The 22,981-nt window shown below is 42.2% G+C and overlaps 1 protein-coding gene across 3 annotated transcripts; it reads right to left on the bottom strand.

Moving 5' to 3' along the window:
* Positions 1 to 2,815: 2,815 nt before the first annotated feature.
* Positions 2,816 to 22,764, bottom strand: LOC126045438 (probable G-protein coupled receptor 141). Of its 3 annotated transcripts, none has more exons than XM_049816589.1 (2): positions 22,717 to 22,764; positions 2,816 to 6,038 (listed from the first exon to the last, which is right to left on the bottom strand). In XM_049816589.1, the coding sequence occupies exon 2, from the start codon at positions 6,033 to 6,035 to the stop codon at positions 5,091 to 5,093; it is 945 nt and encodes a 314-aa protein (XP_049672546.1). In that variant the 5' UTR covers positions 6,036 to 6,038; positions 22,717 to 22,764; the 3' UTR covers positions 2,816 to 5,090. The 3 variants fall into 3 exon arrangements, with proteins under 3 accessions (XP_049672546.1, XP_049672548.1, XP_049672547.1); XM_049816591.1 differs by lacking the exon at positions 22,717 to 22,764 and adding an exon at positions 14,580 to 14,636; XM_049816590.1 differs by lacking the exon at positions 22,717 to 22,764 and adding an exon at positions 11,287 to 11,337.
* Between the last annotated feature and the right edge of the window lie 217 nt (positions 22,765 to 22,981).

A 22,981-nucleotide genomic window follows, 5' to 3' on the forward strand; every position in this document is an offset into this window, starting at 1 on the left:
TCAGCTGTTCCTTCTGTAGCAGAGGACAGGAACTGTGGTCTGTCTCCATGTATGTGGAGTTCCCACCCATTCATGTTTCTCTGCATGCAGCCCCCCAAACTGGTGAGGCTCTCCTTCTCTCCAAGGGTTTGATTCAAGGTTGTCTGCCACAGGAATTTCCATCAATGCAGATACAGTCTGTGCTGCCCTTTCTTATTTTCTTGCTTTCTCCCGTGCTTTTGTAGCACCTGACTAGTGGAGTCTCTGCAAGGTCTCACATACGCTGATGAAAAGCATTGGGAAGACAAAGTCCTATCTGCAATTCTTACACATCTCTGTTAGAGATCATAGTGCCACCACTATGGTATGCCTCCTGCCTCAGCCATAGGCAGGATGTTGTGTTTCTCTGTGCTGTAGACCTCTAAAACAGATGAGAGGCTGTGAGCTCTTTTCTGTGAGTGTCCTTCCCTCAGCATGCAGCCCCTGCCGAGCACGAGTCAGGGTCTTGCTTCCCAGGTTCAGATGAAGCATTTGGAGATGCTATTAAATTTGTGTCCTAACATCTGTCTTGCCTGTTTTGTTGGCATTGGGCATGTGGCCCTTCCTGACCATGACCCTGCTGGATGGGGTTGCCTGTGGATTTGATAACTGAACCTCCAGTTGGCTGTGTCTTACCCTTCCCAGCTATGGGACTCGCACCATTTCCATCAGCAAGACCTCAGAGTCAGGTGAGCCCCATGGGTGGCACACAATTCATTGAGGGCACAGCTACCAGAGCTAAAGAGCAAAACCAGCCAGGCACTCCCAAACTGGAGGCATTACAGGGAGAAAGGGAAGTGTTACTGGTTGAAAGGGAAAGCAGCCGGCCAGCCTGTCTGCTGCCTCACCGGAGGAAAGAGGACTATATATTACTTACAGTTATACTTCAGGGAATGTATACTGTATATTATCTTTATTGGTATTTCTTCTATCAACAGAAATCTGGTTTATGAAGCAGCTGTTTGCAAGTGGGGAAAATTACCTCACTGAGTACCAGAAAGTTTAGTTTGATTTTCTGAAGTTTCTGTCTGGGAGGTCAAGCTGGTGTTTTATTAATGACTCCTTGACTTTTGAAACCAGCCCTTGTTTCCAATTAAGTCCTAGCCAGAGGGTTTACTTATAGGGAAAGTGCACACAAAGCCCTATTTCTCTGAGAGCAGCAGAAATGAGTGACTTTATGGGTTGGAAATGTCCAGTCCTGCAACTCTATTGAGGTTTCTGTTCAGGAACTGCTGCCTCTGCCGCCTTTGGGGGTTGCCATGCCCAGGTCTCCCCTCCCCTGGAGACAGCATCAAGTGCCTGAAACCCCTTTCCTGGCCTGCAGCTGTGGGAGGTCCCTCCTTCCCCTACCAGCGCCTCTAGTCTAAGGCACCCTAGTCCTTGGGAGCACACAGAAATGGAAATGTCAGGTGATGTGGATCTGTGGAAAAGTGCCTGGAAAGAGAAGATCTGAATCCTAAGAGGAATTAGACAAGTAGGATTACAGTCTGATAAATGCCCCGAATCAGCGTTGCTGCAAAAAGCAATCTTGCTGTATTTATCCTTGCATTGGCACAGTTTTCCATGACTCCTTGGTAAGCTAAAGAGGGAACTGATGCAGCTGAAAGCCATTCAGCAGAAGAATCCCAACCCTATGGAAAGAGCGATGTGATAGTGGGAACAAGGAGTGGCAGAGGGCAAGTTTGCTCCCATCAGTGAGAGTGCCACTTTTTGGCAACTTTAAGGGTTCAATATGCAACATGAGATGAAGGCTGTAGACACGGTCTATGTTATCTTGCCTCTTTGCAGCAGAAACCTGCCAATATTCTGCTCCCCTATCCTCATCCCCTGTCACATTCTCCAGGTCCTATCACCTCTATGTCCTATAGAAATACGGCTTTTTTTGTGTTCTCATGTGGTTGTTTTCCAATCCAGAACTATGCCCCATGATCCAGTCAGCAAAATCTGGGTCTCCTTTAAGCCTGTGGTGCCTCTGACCAAGCAGATGATAGTAACTGGAAATTCCCCCTTCGTCTGTAGATCATCTCCTCCATGTCAGCAGTTCCCCATCACTGCCTCTGCCATCCCTGGTCACAGGACCCCCTTGGCTACATTTGGGATACTGCTCAGGCCTTGTCTACACTTTCATTTTCAGGAGTTGTTCAGACCCTTCTCCTTCCATGGCATTGCCTGGCAGCACCTCCACCCCTCCCCAGCCCTCCTGGGGGAAGCAAGCAGGGAGGCTGCCCGGGAGGTGGGGGGAGAGCAAGAAGCTGGTGAGGGGCAAAGCAGGGGGAGGCGGGAGGGAGCAGCGAGGGGTCCTCCCTGCAAGCTCTGTCAGCACTTGATGGAAACATCGTCAACTCCATCATCACCTGGCAGGACAATTCCTGCTGGTGTTAACCGAGACTTCATTCTCTCAGGGCAGAGGCAGGCTTTCTCAGCCAGATACTAATGCTCGCAAAGCACGACGAGTGGCAGATGTAAAGTTTGCGTAGACAGTCCCATAAAAAACATGACTTGGTGCTGCATAATATGACCAACTTAAAGCATGGAATTACAACCCCTGAATTCTGATCATTATCATCCTGAGTTAGCATTAACATTATTAGCATCAATTTTTATTTGGAAAAACCCCCACTGTCTAGTATTTTTTGTGATAATGTGGTGTAGGCTACTGTGAATGTGTGCACTTTTACAAGAATTAAACAACTTGTGATTATAACACATACAGGAACAAGATTGGTTAAACTGTATGGCCAGGAGGTACTGTCTGTAAACATATATTTTATTTTTTTAAATTCTTGCCAAAGTCAGATACAAAATGCTTTTCATTTATATGCATATTTGCAGGAGGGACTTGCTTAACATTTTCAGCACATAGTCATTTTATTTGTTAACTTTATCATGACAGAAGGGTTACAATATAGTGTTAAAAAGGTATGCAGTGCCTACAGAACACATGCAAGGCATTTTATTCTACCAACGATATTGCTATAGGAGGAAACAAAAATGTTGTGCCATTTTCCATCTTCTCTCCTGCCACAAGGAAAAACTGATTTATTTGTGTAGTTTTAAAACAAATCTGGTTCAGAGCATTTGATTGCTTTCTTAATAACACATAATTAAATATTAGTGAACTACACATTCAAGTTGACTCCTTCCTTGTTATGGACGTCTCCATAGTTCTCTGACTACAGTTGAACCTGGCTGGTAGTCATCTTCCTCTTTACTGTGACCCTTTTGGGGCAAATGCCTTCTCAGATAATTTTTTTCCTGAGGTCCACACATACTGCAAGTTCTCACATTTCTACCTTAACAGATGTTGTGATCCAGGCTATTTGCCAAGGGTGGGCTATGTTAGCACCCCCACATCTCACTTGTTATGAACTTCAGTGATTTCCAACTTTTGGTGTTATATAGCATTACTCAGACTCTGATCTGAAAATACTCTCTCATGATCAGACCTCCCGAGAGATATAGAGGAGCTGGAAGCAGGAAGGAAGACAGGGAAGAAAGACTATAGAAGAGATGGGATCCTATAAAGTAACCATCTTGGTGGGACCAAAACCAACGAGCATGGCAGTAAGCTTGTACAGGTGCAGCAAGGTCAACCAGTTGTTATTTGATTGCTGTCTGATGTGAAAGAGATGTTGAAGGTGAAGTAGAAAGGAATGGAAAGATTCAGAAGTATGAAAAGGTGGACTTCAACAGCATCATGAGGAGAGACTGTCACTGGAAATCAGTCAGCTGATAACCTCTAATTTGTCAAATGATTAGAACATTATCCTACTGACTCTAGATGAAAAAATGTGACCTTACGCAGATGGCAAGAAGAAGAAAGTTGTATTAACCATTGCTGTCGGGTTATAGCACTCAGAGATTTATACTCTTTTTTGGGGAGAGGTGTAAAGCAGCTGAGCTACGAAAGCCTAAATGTCTTTCACAGACTTATTTTGCTGAATTTTTCCTCTGAACTAGTGGAATTCAATTCTGTCTTCAGAGACAGCAACTCACAATGCTTCACTGAGATGTAATAAGCTCTTTAGCTACACCAGGTTTATTAGCTTTTTCCACCCCTCCAATCCAAGCAGTAACATTTTAATTTCTTCTACCAGTACAGGGTACTAAATCTATAGAATTGATTTCAAGCTAAAGATATTGTGAGTAATTAATTATAAACTTCAGAATTGCACAAAATCAACATAAGATTAAAAAAAAAAATCATTGTTACATTGGTGACCTAAAATATTTGACTTTTTAAGAGAAGACAACTGCTGTCTGAATGATCTAAATAAAATGATCCTCACTTAATTTATTTTTTTTTTAAATTGAACAATTCTGTTAATAAAAATACAGGCTTTTGTTTGAACTTGTAATTTCTGTAACAATGTGTATTTTTTTGTTGCTAGAGACATTTTTGTAGTGTGGGAAAGAAACCAAAACTCTTTTCTGCTGCAGTGATACTATCTCCAAAAGGTGATTCTGAGAAGATATTTTAAGAATTTACTGTTTATTGCTGGTTTGTTTTTAAAGAGTTTGTTTAATTGTTTGATTCACTTAGAAAGTTGTGCTTGCCTTTACAGTGAAGGGGCAGACCTACTGAGGAGGAACAATAACTTCCCTGATATTTTATGAGAAGTCATGGGGAATATATAAGAAGTGTATGTGGAAAATTTCATAGATCTTTATGTTTCAAAAATCTGTGCCTTATTCCATAAAAAACCTGCTTTTTTATTTGTGTTCCTACATACTTTGCAAGTTCTCTTGAGCCTCCTCCTAGTGCCTTTGACTTCACAAACCTTGATGTAAGACAGAAGACCTCATGCCCTTTCCTCCCTCTCCTCCAGGTGCATCCGCAACTCACAAGGTAGGACCGTGAAGAAATCCCAGAGGTAACCTTCCAGTTTACCAGCTGAGACCCTGGAGGTGGTTCCCCTCATTATTTTGGGGAGCGGATGTAAAGAGCCCTGCACCAATGTGTTGCCCTGTTTCCAGGGCCCACCCTGACTTGCTGAGGAGGGTGTTTGCCATGCCTGTCCAGCACTACGCTCTGCCAGGTCCAGGTCCGTGCATGCTGCAGGAGATTGCCGCTAGCAGCAAGGCAACCTGCTGCGGAGCATACCCACTTTTTGCTTGAAGAGGCGGCTTCCACTCAGCACAAACGACAGCAGGTCCAGACAGCTGAGGGCAGTCAGACTCAAAAAAACTTCATTGTAGCTTTCTAACTGCTCAAAATCACTCACGTGCTGTATGTAGTAGGCCCTAAAGAGATGATAGGGAAGGAAGCAAATTATGATGACGCAGATGAAAATCAAGTTTTTCACCTGGGCCCAGAACTCTTGGTGTGACCAGAGGGAGGTGGAAAGTTTTCTCGCCACTTTTACCAGGATGAAAATCTGCAGGCCCAAGAGGACACAAGTAATGCAGGTGACACCTACAATTATGGTGTAGTTCAGGGCTTTCACGCTCTCCTGCTGTAGTTCTTTGTGGAACTTAAAGCATACTGTATCATTGTATGAGCCTGAGCGTCCATACTCCAGGCACAAGGCTGGCACCAGAAAGACCATGACAAGGACCCACACAGCAGCGCTTGCTGCAATGGCGTGCAGCTTCCTGTAAAACTCCACCTTGTCCTTCCATTGAAAGAAGATGAGCCACCGGATCACCAGCGTGATCACGTAGAATAGGAAGGTCAGGTACATGTGGATGTGCACCATCGCACTCACCATTTTGCAAAACGGCATCTTGAATACCCACTTCTTGTTGACGTAGTAGTGCAGGCGGAAGGGCACAGTGAAGAGGAGGAGGCTGTGCACAACGACCAGGTTAACAATGGCTGTAGTGGTCACGGACAGAGTGTTCATCTTGACCAGCACAGACAACATTGTGAGGGACCCAATCCCACCTCCAGCAAAGGCAACCGAGTAGGAAGTAATCAGTATGGCACTCATGGTGTTGGTGTGAATGAAGGCAGAGGAGGAGTCACTGCTGTTCCTATTCTCTTCAGTCATGTTCCCCAAATCTTCCTTGTACATGTTCTACAAATGAAAGAACACATAAAGCCTAAGATAAGGTAGGAATGAGAGGGCCCACCTGAAAAGCCAGCAAGGCTTTCCACCTGTATCTTGCTCGAGGGATAATCCTGGAATCTCACAGCTGGCACAAGCTGTAACCAGTAGTTTTTTCCAAACATCCTACAGCCTAGAGAAAAATGGCTGAGAAGGTTGGGCACAGGAGCTGCTCTAGTCCTTAAGACGTTGCTAGCCATAACCTTAAAAAGAAGCATGAGTTAGTAATATGTGGGAAGAAGAGATCTTTAGAGAAATGACATGATTGTGGTGGTTTTGAGCCCTGTGTTATTATTAGTTCTCCCCTCTTCTGAGCATTTGCATGCTTTTGCAGTGATGATCAGAGATATTGTTCAAATTCTGCTACTCATTCATCAGTTTGTTTATTTGCAACACAAATCTGCCCTTCCCAGAGCCAGATAACAACCATATGTTGCTCTATCAAAGCTACGAATTTTGTTTGTTACTGAGAGCCGAGTTTTGCACACATTACAGTCAACTCCTTCTCCATGTATGGTTTATCTGAGTAAGGGATTAAACACCATGGATACCCAGGCTCCATGGAGATCCTGCTCAGACCCTGCCAGACAGAGTAGCGTGGGCAGTGCTGTCCTGGTGCTCGGGGCCATTTCACATCTAATATGTGGCAACCGGGTGTTACAAAATGGGCTGTTAGAAAGCATTCTGAAAGGACATCCTGGGTTAGTGCAAATAAGCCTGCCTGGCCCAAGCTGAGGCTGGATGCACATTAATGGCAAGTTTAGTAAGTATGCTATACATTTTTAATGTATTACTGTTTCAAAGAGAGATTAAATTTGATCCTTATAATTCTAAATATAACTTCTGGTAGGATTTTTAAGTACTACAAGATCGTGTGGAAGGGGAAGAGTTCAGATAGGGTGTTATCCTCAAGCATGTTTGCATCTATGAACGTATCAAGCAGATGTCCACAAGTGGAGAAAATTGAAGAGTGTTGGGCTCTGTACTATCCCAGTTATACTTGCTACTGCTACCTGAACTATAATTTAAAACTGACTCTGATATGTCATTCATTTCACCGATGAAACCCACTACACAAGAGGGGGTTTTCTCCTGAGTGAGTTTTTGCAATTTTTCTTTTAATACTGCAATGTTGTTAACGTCACAAAATAGTTTCTCTCTCTCTCTCTCTTTGTATGAGTGGTGTTTCAGCTTATTTTCATTTTTAGGTAGCACACACTGCCAGAAGTTGGGAGGGGAAAAAATTCTTTAGCAGTTCTCTCTTTTGTGGAAAGGAGCAAATAACTATAACAGTTTTATAAACCAGTTTTGCTCACAGTGGGGAATGAATACCTGTGACTCATCTCAGATATTTTACCAATATTTCTGAGCATTCACCCCTACAGTAATCAAGACCTCCCTCTACATTGAAAAGTCAGTTATTCTCTAGCTATCCTAATGCATCTAAGACTCCGGACATTCTATTGTAATCAGCATAAATATAACTGCCGTATCTCAAATGGATGTGTTGGTTTTTGGCACTTACTGAACTTTTCTGTTTGAAACTGCCTTTCAGAGTTATGTGGACAACTAATTCCAGTGCATTATGAAAAGTAAAATGGGTTGCAATGAAAGAGCTTTTTCTCAAAGGTGCTGCTGATTGGCACACTACAGCTCTTGCATCAGAAACCATGCAAGTTCCTTCCAGTTCAGTTCTCATTTCTGAGACGTTGCATTTCAGCCTCACAATCGTGCAAGCCAGAAGGTATTAGCAATAGCTGTTCATCAGTTTCTCCAAGTTGTTAAGCTTTAATTTGAAAAGATGTCTCTAAAAAGTGGCACTATTGCACTGTTTTAATTTAAAATGCATATTTAAAGTTTAAAAAGTGCCACAGCCCTACAGGCAACATGCTGGAAATGCAGGTTGGTGTCAGCAGCCCCAGCAGCAAGGCTGCGCTTGGAGAGGAAGGACGCCTCGCGGTCACCCTTCAGAGCCCAGCAGTGAAACCTGAACTGAAGGCAGTAAGGAACAGATAAGCAGAAGTCAGATAACCGACATTTTCCTCAGACATTCTTATTAAGGGGACAGCAAGAGACCTATTTCTGTCTGCAAATAAGCAACCGAGACACTGAAATGCAGGTTTCTCCAGAACTTTGTGGTCATCGCTAAATCCCTTCATTAAAATTCTGCAAGAAATCTAATTTTCATTAATCTTCAAAAAAAAAAGCTACTGGCAGCTGTGATATGAGATTATCAGCTCCCCAGTAGTAGAGGCATCCCACTGAAATATCATTGCGTCATGAATACAGAGTATAGCATGACACAGGGTATGTTTCGCAGAGGAAATGCTGCTTTCCAGTGAAGTGAGTTTTCCTATTGTACTGACATTCACGTAGCAATAACCTACTGACCTGAAATACAACTAACAAGTCCTTTGGCCAGAATTTAACAGGAGGCACATGGAATGAGAATGAATGCAGGTCTTACAAGAGACTAATTAATTATATGGCATAAGGCTACATACTGAACCTCAATGGAAACAAGCTATAGAAGTCTCCAACAGCTGGAAAATACTTCACGGCAGAGGAGGAACAGAAGAGACCACTGAGAGTGGTATCAAGCTATCTAAGAAATGGTCTTCCCCCATGCTGCCTAGGCCTTTGCCAATGTCAGCTGGTGTAAGCTCTTGCCAGCTGTAACATCATTGCTTCAGTACTGAATCCAGCTTGCTTAAAACTAGCTTCTTTATCTATCTTATCGTTACATTGCATTTTACAGAGTGGCTGTGCCCTGGTCACGGAGTTACAGTTCAGTCTCATCCCTTCTTGCCTCCTCCCCACGCACCCCCTGGCCCCAATCAGTGTCTGAAGCACCAAGGAACTCCTTCAGGATGGTAATTTGCAGCTTTGCCTCACGCAGATGGCTTCCCTTCATGCACACTAATGTTAGCTCTTGGCATCTGTAAGAATGGGAGGAGCATGGAAAGAACCTACCTTATTGTGTAATCCAAAGGCAGAGATTTTCTCCTCAAGGAGGTGTTCTTGTTTCCATGCCTTCCTACCCCTTCTAGCTACTGCCAGTTCAGTGATACTGCTCATGTTTTGGAGCAAGGTTTGGTCTTCCTCTGTGTTAAGCCTCTCACCACCTGGCTAAACTTCTGCCAGACATGTGCTTTGAACAGCCATGAGGCAACGTTGGGCAACCACTTCATTTGAATGCTGTAGCAGTTAAAGAGACATGTTATGGTGCCAAGGGCTTGGGGACAGTTGCCAAAATAGCTGTGTTTTAGTTTGACAAAGGAGGTAGATTGCCAAGAGGCCAGATGCTGGGTCCTTTCAGAAATGTGACCAGCAAAAAGATTCTTGTGCATTCAAGATTCATCAGTTATCAGTGTGGCTAAGGCCATCACATTCATTTCCTGAGACTTTTTGTGCAGCACAGTCTGCGGGACTTCCCTGGACTGCTCTCTTCAGGCCAGAGCATGTAATTTACAAAACCGATTCTGTCTCTGTCAAAATTTTCCCAGTAAAAGAATATTAATTCCAGCCTCCAGGAACTTGTTTCTCTTTTATCTTACTGTTAATTATCCTACTGGGTTTTTCTTTTAAAAAAAAAAGGGTGAACTGTATTTCTAGACAGAATGTGTACACCCTACGCTTCCAGGCATAGTATGTGCTTCTGGTTTTGGCTTCAGATTTAAAAACCCTTCGTCAAATTTTGGCTTGCCCTATAGATACCTGGAGATAAGTAGAGATAAGAGACAGAAGATACTTATTCTGTCTTGTGGCTCCTCACTGAACTGCCTCCATCAGTGTTGTGCTCCTATGTGGTTTTTAGATGAACAACTTTGCATTTGGCAGTGGTAAAATGCATGTTGCTAGTTCGCACCTGACTTAGCAATCCAGATCAGCCTGTCACTGGCTTGTTCCCTTCATTCCTTACTATTTTCCCAACCAGGTTCATCAGTCACCATTATGTTACATCAAGGTTATATCAACTTAATAAAAAAACCTCATTTGTCAAAAACGGTGATGGTCTTACAATCTCTGCCAAACAGTGAACTCTACTCTCTGTATAACAAGTGTTTGCAAAATTTATCACCCCGTATATGTCTGCTGAAGGACTGGCAGGCTTCACACAGATTTTCATGTGTTCCAACAGTTGAGTTCTGCAGAAGAAGCATTTGCAGCCTGCATGCACCCAACTGAGAAATTTCATTTGAATTTGGAGGGGAAAAAGGTTCAATTCAAATGAAAGATTTCTATTTTTGACAGATTTAATAAAACGGAAAAAAGAGTGCTTGTCAGAACTGACATTTCTGCATTGAACTAGACTAGGTTGGAGGCAGCGCAAAATACAAATATTTTTTAACAAAAGTCTGTTTAAAATGTGTCTTTGTTTCACAAACATCCTCATTTAGTTTCAGAGATGCTTTCTGTTCAGGGCATTGTAATTGCTTTTCAATTTGCTCTAATACCATGCTGTGTTATGGTAATGTAGGCTATGCCACTAGAATAATTGCAGAATTCTCTTCATTTCAAAAATAACCATACAAACCTGAAGTTTGAGGTATAAATATCTGCTTAAAGGAAAACATTACAAATTAAAAATATGAAATATCAAGTGTGTGTTTACATTTAGATATTGACTTTTTCCAAACAACTTTTAGTGATTCCTCTAACTCATTCAGTAGCTTGTTGAGTCATGTCTTGCAGGCTGTGTTACCATTATACTGACACTTTTTAGTTTAAATCCAGTCTATTGAAGAACAAATTGGATGGGAAACCATGCTGAATTAGTCCTGTTTTGTTTGAGATTTTCATTGTTTTTACACAAAAGAGGTAACCATGGAACCTTCCTAAAAATAATTATTTACTGTCCTAGCTGTATCTTATCAAAGAGAACAAACTTACCCTTCTGGTCTTTACAGAGATTGGATGATATCAAACCCACACAGAAAGATGGATGAAAACAGAATTAATCTTCTCCCAATTTTAGGAGGCAGTGTAGAATTACAGGAGAGCAAGCAATATGAACAAGGATGAAGCAATGTTTTCCTGTACTAGGAAATTACAGATAACAATGGCAAAAACAGTTGTGCAGAAAAGCTTTAAAGTGTGTTCAAAATAAAACAACTAGACAATTGGGTATTTTTTTTTTTTTTTTTCCCCTAAAGTTGCAAACATTGTTTTAAAAGCATTGCAAACCAAGGTTTATGTTCATTCTGTGTATACTTACAGATTAGAGTTTCTCTCCAGTCTTCAAGTGTTGTTTACTTGGCTCTTCATTTTATGTAAGCTCTAAGAACAACCCCCAAAATACCTGATATTTTAAAGGGTCGTTGCCTTACTTCCTTCTTTGAGCCTATGATGAAGCAACAACCATGAGCCTCAGCTATGTGAGGGCAGGGCTGCCCATAAGCACACAACCTCGGGAAGACTTTTAGTTGCATCTCAGGATCCCCTAATTTGCAGCTATTTCTTAGCCATAGGAGGTCTTCAAAGCCTCCCATTTCTGAACAGTTACATTCTTCTGCTGCCTAAAACGATGAAGTCTATACACAGATGTAAGCCCCACAGATCGCAAAGACACGCATTTGAGAAGGCTGTTCCCCAGAGTGGAGGGGATCATTTCAAAGTGTGTTTTGATAAAACAGAGTAGGACAGAAGCAAAATATGATCTATATTGTAACTAAGTGTGGGTTTGGATATGGTTAAAGTATAGACATCAAAGTGTAAGGGATGAAATGAAGGTCACCCTAAAGACCAGCACTATGTCTCAGCCCTCCTTTCTGCCAAGGCTGTAGCTCAGCATCTGGATCTTGGGACTTGGTGCCATTGCTACACCTGTACGGTGCTAGCAAAGTGAAACTAGGAGATTTTTATTAAACAAAACATAAGCCATGTCAGTATCAAAGGCTCGTCAGTGGCAATGGTTACTGTGTGGTAAAAGGTGTCTTGCTGCAGGACTGAGTCTCTGCGAGGAGCCTGTGCAAGGTCAATTTTGCCCTCCTGCAGGTTTAACTCATTTCTGTCGGAACACGCAGTTGTATTTGAGTATAATAGTTTTGAAAGCAATGGTATTAACATTCAACATTCACATATAATCTTACATAAGAACTTTTTAACTGACTACATCCTGTTGCTTCACATTTGGTTAAAAAAAGCGCAAGGGACACACTGTTCTGTGGTACTTCACAACAGGCTGATATGTGATGGGGGTGATCTTTCTGCAACAGTGTCTAACAGCTAAAGAGCCATTCAGATAATATTAAAAAGTGATCATAAGAATAATGCTTAGCTCTTAACTAGTACCTTTCTGCAGCTGATCTCAAAGCTCTGTTAAAAGACATACATATTATTCTCCCCAGCTAAAAAGCTGAAACCACTGTGCCAAAGCCAGATATAAAGTTAAGCTATCCTTAAATCAAGTCCTGTTCCTTCTCAGTTTAGTCATGTTGTCTTGGCTTCCTGTAGGTCTTGTTCTAGAATAAATACAACCCAATTAATAGTGGGAAGAAAGCCAAGATACCTTAAAGACCTGCAGGTATCATCTGAATGGGGGGGGTTTAAAGTTATATAATATTGTTGATATATATATATATAAAATAAGTTAATACATATGTTAATGTGTATAATATTGTTGGTATCTATTGCTGATGCATATAATAATTATGTAACATGTAAGTTATATAATGTTGTTGATAAATAACGATGTTTTCCCAAGCAGTCACCACAAATGGGGCTTTCCAGGTTGACTTATTTCCATATGTGTGCATACTGAAAATCTTCAGTCCTTGCACTGACACAGGATTAAAGCAAATACCAGAGCATGGTCTGGGACAGACATCCTCATTATATTTGTTTGTCCCTAAGCTGTAGTTAGTGTCAAGGTCTAGATAGGTGTAGAAAGCTTAATACATGTGATTGCAATTCATTTCCCCTGCTAAATTGATGCAATTTTGCCCAAGATTTAGCAACAACATGTATAATCTCTGGAGTATGTTTCTCTCACTGCGATTCAAAGAATAGATTCCAGACTGGTATGTTTAGATTTTCACCAGTACTGTACTGAGCTGGTGACAGAATATTATTATTTTAGAACTTCACACACCAGCTGAATTTAAACACAGGTGCTAGAAATGCATGTATTTTGTAAGTTTTGAGTAATTGCTAATGGTCTTGGCAATACCCTGACATCTAGAAGTATAATAGTGGGTGGGCACAGTACCATTGTATCACCTGGATCAGACCGTCACCTAGTTCGAATTTGCATTATAGCAGCAGTTTCATAGGCCAAGGTTGTTTAATAATAGTTGAGATTCTGGCCCAGATTTCAAGGACTGCTTGTCCTGAGATCTGAGAAGCATCAAGGCTCCTTTACTCTGGATTGCATGAAAAGTCCTTGAGAAAAGAGAACCATGTCCTTTATGCTCAGGGATAATACATGCTGTTAGTGTTTTTTTCAGCAGTTCCGAACTTGGAGATGTACACAGAATAACCGTGGCAACCCAGGTGTCTTGGTTTTCTACATTTATTGTGCCAGGACTCAAGGATTTGGAGTGCTAATTCAGAAGTGGACCATACAGGGCAGTAGAAGGTATGCAGGTGTGGTGGTTGGGTCTTCTGGAAAACTACTACTCTTTACTAGATGGCAGAAAGCAAAAAACAAGATCCACCTGAACACTTTAAATTCACTGTGGGTAACCTGACTCTTTTAGTTCTTTGAGGGTAAAGCTGGAGTGACACTCCTGAAAACACTAAGCTCATGTTGATAGCAGAGAACCAGGCCCCCAGAGGGGTCCCTAAACCTGCCATTGCGAAGGGTGAATTTTGAAATATTCCCCAAAGTACAAGGGACAGTTACCTGAATAAATCAGCTTTGCTGGGCAGTTGATCAGACTTCTGCCAGCCAGAAAACTCTATTAGAAGTAGCAAAGTATTCCTTAATTATATAATTTTCTTTTACACTGGAAGAGCTAGACCCTGGTCCCCCTTGCATTCATGAAAGAACCAGGACTTGAATTATTGAAAAACTACTTCAATGCTGGTTTCTAGCCTTCTTTGTTCCTTGTATATATTCAGACCCATCACATAAACTTCATTTGTATTAATAAATATAAGCCTGTTCATACCGGCCAGGGCATTGTCCCATAGACATCTATTAGTCTTGCAGTAAGCTATGAGCCTCTCCTCACCAGTGTATAATTTTAGCACCGTCCAGTTCCAGTTTCACCAATGACACCTCTGATTGAGTGTGGTGGGACAGCAGATGAAGGCCATGCTTTTTCAACTTTCCCTTTGACTTGTGCCTGAACATAAAGCAGCCAATCGCAACTATGGCATGAAGACAGGTTCCTCTGAAACCACCTTCCAAAATCCTGCAGCAGAGATATCAGGGGGCTGCTCAGGTTAAACAAGGTTTGGTTTCTTGACAACTGATCTGATACAATCTATCCTTTTCTGAACTGGTGAAAATCCCATATTGCCATGTATGTTTGACTGTGAAAGAGAGGTTTTAAGTAGATGTACCTGTGGGTTGAGCAACACCAAGTGTTGGTCACCTGTTCCTCAAGTCTTTTCTTGGGATGGGTCAGAACAGTGTCCTCAAGCAAGGGCAGCATCTGCTTCCTAGGTAAAAGGATGAGATACGGGGAGAGCATCGTCCGCTACATCTTGTGCTCCTTATGCAAAGCCCAGATCTGCTCAGAGTCCATCCCAGTGCCAGCTGTGGGCTTGGTGCTAGTATGCAAGACTGCCTGGATCAGTTATTAAGCGGTAATTGTGACAGGTTAATTGCAATTTATCATTATGTAAAAGATCAGCTGCTAATATGAATAGCTGCAAGGCAGTATGTAGTTAGAGTAACTTTTAGCTGCTACCAACGAAACTGTATTTTTTTACCCACATTTCTAATGCCTTACTATTTCAAGCACCTGAATTGAAAGATATTAATTACCTACAAAAGGAAAAATGTTCAGCATCAATAACAGCCAAAACCATTTTGTAGATAATAGATTTCTTGAAATGTCTCTATCTGGGTTCTGAAGCAGTTGCGATTTGTGGCTGTCACCCAGGCGGTGCAAGGCATCTTATGAGTGAGAAATACTGTCTGTGACACATCTGCAAGAACATTTTTGAAAAGTATAGGGAGGAAAATGTGATTTGCAATTCTGCGTTTCACACATCTTTGCACAGCAAAGGTATAAATTCAAGCTCCTCTGAAAAGTGGAAATACATCTGGTGCCCTCCTCCTAGTTCCTTTTTCTAATTTAGGGGGGGAAAAATACCCACTTTGCAACTTACTATCCATACGCATTATTACTCAAAAAAAATTTGCTTAAAAGTACCTGAGGCAGAGCAGTGTGGAGAAAGTCTGTTTCCCCTTCAGTTTATCTCACTATCTTTCCATCCTTTGGAAGCACCAAAATTGCACCTCTTTCCATGTTCAGGTATAGCATATCAATAAAACCACCCCAAAGTTCTATTCAGCTCTTACCGTAATGCTGATCTTTCAAAAGAGAAGTACTGCAAAAAACACAAAACCTAAATCCACATCAAAATCTGCTGTATTTCTTTAACAGTGTGTGTGGGAGGGATCCCAAATCTCAAAAACAACTGTTCAAACACTAATAATTTGCCCAACTTTCCCCATACCTGCTTCTGTTTTCTACTCGGGCTCAGCTTTGGCCTCAGTTTTTGTCACTGAGAATGGGAGAAGCAATCAGAACCACTTACAAAAGATATCTCTGCAGACTCCAGTCTAAATGGACCTTTCTGAGAAGATGTCTTACTTCTTTTTAACAATTCGACATTTCCAGCAGTCTATCACCAACTTTAATAATATCTTGTTCTGCAGGATTTTACTAGTTCACATCTATTACATGCCACTAGGCTTTTCAGGACGTATGCCTTTCATCAGGGATCCAGCACAGCAATTCACTCATTATCAGAGCTTGTTCTCACCAGGATAAAAAAATGGAGGGGGGAGCTGACTGACAAGAAGATGCATTACTCCTGCCATAAGGATGACATTAGGCTGCAGAGAATGAAATAATATATGTGGTACCATGCTGATCCTATATGCATATATGCCTTTCCAAGAAGAAAAAGCCCCTCCCTCCACCTGAAAAGACAGTGCTCATCCTAAAATTTGTTTGAACTCCATACTAGCCTCTCACTAATTGCCTGCTGAGGCAGGCAGCATGTTGTAAGGGAAGAATGTTTTTTTTTTAAAGATTACAGCACAAGTCTCTTGCTACTCACCCTCAAAGTGCTTACTGCAATTGCTAATACTGTTTTATTCTCCGATTGTTTATTTAATTTGATTTCTGACTGCAGAGGTATTACAAACTCTATCATCAGATGGTTGGAAAAAATCATTTTACTAATGAACACTTTCATGCTGAATATATACATGCAGATATTTATGAAATTTAGTAAGCTAAAATGTGTTGTCTGTGTTGGCAGAGGAACAAGCCTCCCTGCATTAGTCTAAAAGTGTCTGTCTAGGAGCAGTGAAGAAAGCAAAGCTTAGTACCAGTACTGCTAGATTGATAATGAAGATGCTTTTCTACCTCAGCATAAGCACAGTGAAATACATGACTTCGCTACTACAATTGGGTTAGACAGGAATTCAGGGTTCCTCCTAACTCTTTCAGAAATGAGGAATTTACTGTAAGTGAATTGTTCCCCACTCCATTCATAAAGTACACTGATTTGCAAGAGCCTTTCCTGATCAGCACAGCTGAAGGCTTCATAATGGAATGAGGCACTGTATGCATGCAAGTGCTCTGTTACATCAAATTGGGCTGAAATGGTTCATTTTGCTGTTAAATCTGGAGGTTTCTGTTCTGAGCTAATGATAAGCATTTGTGTTGAATTAAGGTCTGCAGTGCATTTGCCAAAGTGTGAAGCTAATTGTGTTAGGAATAAGTTCATTACTGATGCATTTTTGAAGACTTTTGCCTATTTGAAGTTCAGCTGAAATGTTAAGCATGCAGCTAGAGAGTCCAGCCAGGAGCAGCTGTAGAAACACCTATGGTAAGGGCTGCTGTTCTGGGCTGTGGGAAGAGTACCCACACCTGCCCTTTGTTCCCCACCCTGTCCCCCTAACTTGCTTTCTCTTAGCCTCTCTCCCCATTTTGTTGACACAGGACTCCCCAGAAAATCTTGGGCCATGCTGCTTGTGGCCATAATACTGTTTTGCCAGTCCAAATCTGCTTATTTGGTTTTGGAGTGCCCTGTGCTAAGGTGTTGCGCAGGACACCACGCCACTGGGCCTCTATTCTTGGTTGGCCTTTAGACCTCTCTATAAAAAAATAGAATTGAAAACAATAAACTATCAATTAGCTTCCCTTCCTAAATTCCTTCTTTTCATTTCATCCAGGTTATTTGATGTTCTATACATCTTTCCAGACACTGGAAAGCATAAGCACCAAATATTTTACATCATTATTCACTATAGCCCTTATGAGCTCTTCTTAGCTGAAGACAGACCAACAGAACATTCCCATATGATATTCTGAGCCCTACACGATAGATGTACAGAAAAAAACCCCCAAAACAGTAAAATCCACCTGGAGTCAGTGGAGCATAGTGGAGAGAAGCCCAAAAGAACACCAACACAGTTTGGTACAACAGTATGTGGCGTAGGAGATACCCTTTGCAGATATGAGCTCTGATCCCAAAGCAAAATAGCCACAGCAGGGCAGTGACATGAGCTTTATCTTCTCGATGGGATTTGTTAGACTGGCCATAGTAATATGTCTTTTTAGCCCCATTGCTTCTGGTTCTCAAGTTAGCACATTCAGCACTAATGAAGAGATGTCCCCCAAAATAGCTTTCCTGTTGGTATCAGTGATGTTGAGAATTTGGGGAGATTAAGAAAATAAAGCACACAGTTAATGCGTTCACTTGTGCTACTGAAGTGGAAACGAGAAGCATCAACTCACTGAAGAGAGACTCCCATTGCTAGCTTTCTTTTCTCTCTGCGCCACCAAATCAGGATCATCACTGAAAGTCATTCAAGGGTTTCTACAGCCCTCACGGTGAGAGATCTCACCATTCACTGCTAAGTACCATTAGCACAATGAAAAGTGTAGATAAAGCAATGCCTATTGAGTATCCACTCCAGATTTTCCTTATGCCTCTTTCTTTGGCTAAAACGCTTTTCCCCTTAATTTCACTTAAGAAGAAAGATTCTGTTCTGTTCAGTGAGCTGACAATAAAATAATGACTTCTGTATCAAAAGCTATCTCCACTTAATTTTGAGATGCAGTTTCCCCTAGAAAAGTTACTGGGCATCTGAGCTCATTCCACTCCCACACCTAAGATTATCCTCACATGAACCTAATTTCAGCTGTGCACTAGAGACCTCTTCTAGGTTAGGAAGAAGTCAATTAATCTGGTGAGAGGCTCCAGCATTATATTTTGTTATGCTCTTTTTGAAGTATTTTTTCCCTGAACCTTTTTGTTTCAGATTCAGAAGCAGTATTGCACATGTTGTTTTAGGGGTAAAAGGGTAGAATTCATGCAGTCTTTCTGTATGGCATTGGCAAAAGAAGATATGCATGTTACCATGTGAGTCTGAGGTATGCATGCAATTCAGAATGCAATGCTATGCAGAAATATCTAAGCTAGCTTTAAATAGGTAGTTGGTGATAAATCTCTGTTGGTGTGACACTGCCTCTAGTCAAATTTATCCTAGTTTTCCAGGCTTAGAGGCTATAGTATTTTCAGCGCTTCAGTTAGCTCCTCCAGAGCTAGATTCAGTACCTCTGCATGACACTGCAGAAAGCCATGTCCACATCCCAGTTTATGTCTACTGTGGCTGCTGAACCATAAAAACATCCAGGTCGGCAGGGACCTCTGGAGATTTTATCGTCAAACCTCCTGTTGAAAGCAGGGCCTTAGACTGGGTTGTCCAGGGTCCCATCAAACCAAGCCTTGAATATTTCTAGCGAGGGAGATTCTGCCACTCTGAATTTTTCAGTGTCTGTCTTGGACCAGGAAGACCAAGCCTGGACAGAACACCCCAGGTGTGGCCTAACGGGAGCTAAGTGGAGTGGAATAATCACATCCTTGACCTGCTGGCTGTACTCTTGTTGATGCAGACCATGACATGGTTTCCTTTCATTGCTATAAGGGCACACGTTAAGGTTGCACCCCAGGCAGTCAGACCTCCCAGGTACCCCCCCACACACACTGCTGCATGGGATTACTCTGTCCCAGGTGCAGGATTTAACAATTATCTTTGTTAAACCTCATGCAGTTCTTGTTGGCCCAGTCTTCCAGTCTGGCGCAGTCTCTCTGGTGGCTCTTCCTTTTAGCATCTCTCTCCTCCCAGTTTGTTGTCATCTTCAAACTTGCTGAGGGTGCATTCAAGCCCATCCTCCCAAATCTTTATAAAGCTGTTGAATAGTATCAGGCCCGGTATGGACCCCCAAGGAACTCCACCTGTGACTAGCTGCTGGTTCAACTTTGAGCCCTTAGCCACCACCCTTTCATCTCAGCATTTTACCCAGCTTTCCACTCATCTTGTGGCCCCTCTGATCAGTTCATATCTTGCCAGCTTGTTAACAGGTTATTAAGATGACCACGTCAAATGCCTTGCTAAAATGCGTGTAGATGATGCCCATGGCTATCTCCTCATCCACTGAGCAAAATGTTTCATCATGGAAAGCATCACAGAATGGCAAATAAAGTCATTGCAATGGTCTTTGTAGGACGGCAAGTACTTTTCTCCTAAATAACCCACCTTTATATCAACCTCTTCATCGTTTGACAGCTATCGGTCTCAAAATTTCCTTCAAACAATGCCAACTATACCGCTAACACCTTCTTATATGCTCAAAATAACCCCTATTGTGAAGCCAAATACCTGGACAATACTTTTCTTCCAAAACCTGCTTCAGCTGTTTATCCTTCCCTGTATGAGGTCAGTGAATGAAAAGAGGCAAGCTCTAAGAAATGTACAGCTCAAGCTGGGAGGCCTCATACCATCTCCTGCAGCAGAAACAACACACCTGCCATCATTTGCTTGTGCCAGGATGCAGCAGGAAGGCAAGCATTCCCACCACCAAGCTGAGGGCTGCCTGGTGCCTCAGCTTCTGAGATACAAGCCTGGGAGAGATCAAACTAGGCAGGCCCATATAAAGCCACCCCTGCTTATCCACACCAATATATTTGTGACCTTGTGATGTAAATAAAGATTTAAAACCTCCCATCAGCTGTGGCTGCCTGGAAGGCAGACCCAATGATGGTCTGATCTCTGCTTGTGATACCTGTGTCACACTGAGGATGAACAGCAGCTGCACATAATTCCGGGACATGAAGTTTAGGGAGGTTCAGCTGATATGGATGGCTGCAGCGTGCATGTATAGCAGTCCATGCTACAGCAGAGGTAAAACGGTCTTCTACCTCAACCCCCAACTTCCTATACAAGATCAGGACCCTGTTTCTTCTCGTCAAGGTCCTCTACAGACCTAGCCTTGTTTTTCAAAGCAGCTACTCCTAGATTCAGAATGAAGATCATGAGGAGCAGCTTCATTTCCCAGAGACTCTTTAAGATAAGAACAAAGTGATTGATGTGGTCCCTTTCTGGGATGGCTCTGGAGCTAAGAACTATGAACTAAGAACCACCACAAAGCTGCAGATTTGGTGCAATCTCTCTACCAAAGCTATTGCTTCTGTTACCTCTTACGGAAATTCATAACAGCACATTTATTTTTAAAAAACACAACAACTTATCAAAATAAAATATTGTGCTTCAGAAGTTTCTGCACTTGAGTAAGGAGAAGATGTGGTAAGAAACAATCTGGGGCAGCTCGTTCATATAGTCACTTTATTCCATCTAGCTCTGAAATGTATTCAGATACTTTGTGAAGATCGGCTGGATGTCATGACAATGTCACCATTATATGAGTCTATATATAACGGTAACGGGACTCCAACTATTTTATCCAGTTATTCGTTTTGCTAGCTTTTTCACTTATAAAATGGCAAGCAGAATCTCCTCAGACTCCAGTTGCTTCTGGCAATGTACTTGAACAGCTCGTTCCTTTACATACCAAAATGAAGCACAACCCCATAGCACATAGTCATGCAACAAAGCAAGGCAAAATAGCCTACTGCCCTCAGCATTGCTTTTGAATAATGTGTGATTTTTGCAGCAGTTCTCTTGGAAAGAGGAGTCTGTGTTTGGTTCACCAGCTGACAAGCAGCAGATACCCTTTTTTGGGAGGCCAAACATAAACAGCATGCTCAAAGGAGCGATGACTTTCCATGGATGCTAAGAACACTGGGGAGATTTAAGCTCTCATGTAGTGAGATGCTCCTGGACAGCAGCAAGTGTATGGACAGGTATTGTGGAGTATCTGGTGCCCTTCGAACCTGCAGCCTAGTTTTCCCTGCTGCAAGTTGTTTATGTGCTTCAACTGATAATGCTGTCACAAAGATGAGAACTGCAATGGTACAGTTCAAAATGGAAGGTGAAAAACCAATTCTGCCACTTTGTCTTCTCAGCAGGAGGGGCGTGGAGCTGTGGGTTCACGACAGGGGGGAGAAAAAAGCTGCCGCTGCTGCTACAGAGATAAAAACAATGCACCTGATACATGATCACCCAGCAAAGTTACGGAGTCCAAACAGAACACCACTGCGTAGTTACCTGAATAATATACACATACTCCAGTCTGCATTTGGTGACAAGGGTCATTTTTGCTGGTGTACCTTCTGATCACTTTTCTCTGTCCTGCAGCCACAGCTCGATCTTGTCTGATTTATCTGTATTACTCAGTGCATGCTTTTCTTTTCCCTGATAACTGAGAAAGACACTCAGCTGCATTTCCTGGCTAACAAAGGAAAGCGCTGCAACATCAATAAAATGAAAAAAACTGTCACCCAGGATTCCTTTGTTGCCTTCCTAATGGCCTCCTGTACTCGCTGAGCAACAGGAGAACAGGGATGTAAAAATCAGTATCGGAGCAGACAACCAGTGGCTAAGCCAGCCATCCAAAGCCCCTCAAGAAGTGGACAGTAAACCACTCACCAGCTCTCCTTGCAGAGCTCTGCAAGTGTCTGAGAGCATCAAGGAAGGTGTACAAAAGGACTGAAGTGAAGGCAGAGCTGGTGACCCTGTGAGTATCAGGGGTACTTGTGATCCTCAGCACTGGAGGTGATTTTGAAAAATTGGCTCTTCATGAAAGAGTATCAAAGCCTATGAGAAAGCTAGTAGAAGCACTATGGAAATTCCCTTCTTATTCCTTGTTTAAAGATCAATTGTCAAAACCAGTAACACCACTCCTGTCTTTCTGGTTTACATTTTCTTTTTATATATTAATTTTCGGAAAGGATTATGAAAATATGGGTGCTATTGTAAAAGGAGCCCAGGTGCCCTTCCTTCGACGCTGACTCCCCAAATACACTTTTAAATACTTTCTACTTTGCTTCCACAGATTTCACAAAATCTGACATTCGCAACTGCTGCAGTGGGCTAAAATTCCGAAGCACTTTTAACTTCCATCCTACAACGCTTCCTCCCAGCTTTGCTTTCAGCTCACCTCCAGCCAGGAACCATTAAGCTCCATCCAGATCTGCAGGTGAGGGATAAAATACTCCCTTCTACATGTCTGCCTCCAGTGCTCCTGCTGAGTACCTTTGCAGCACTTACCCATGGACTCTCCGGCAGCACAGCAGGAGACTCGCTTCGCTCTGTACAACTCCCTGACTTTGCAAAGAAGTTCTGCGGAGGAACTGCAACTGCAACCCAGCTCTGTCTGCTTCCTGAAATGTCGCCCGTTGCCCACAGACCACAAACAGCTCACAAGTGTGACTGGACCGATTGCTATCATCTCGTCTATAAAGTTTATTGATGATGATGTGTTTGGGGGTTTTATATGTTCTTGTTCTGTTCAATACATGTATTGCAAAATATA

This window comes from Accipiter gentilis, chromosome 14 (assembly GCF_929443795.1).
Source record: "Accipiter gentilis chromosome 14, bAccGen1.1, whole genome shotgun sequence".
NCBI lineage: Eukaryota > Metazoa > Chordata > Aves > Accipitriformes > Accipitridae > Astur > Astur gentilis.

Bases quoted from the DNA above. Each gene is read 5' to 3' on its own strand.
- LOC126045438 (XM_049816589.1), bottom strand. From the start codon at position 6,035: ATGTACAAGGAAGATTTGGGGAACATGACTGAAGAGAATAGGAACAGC.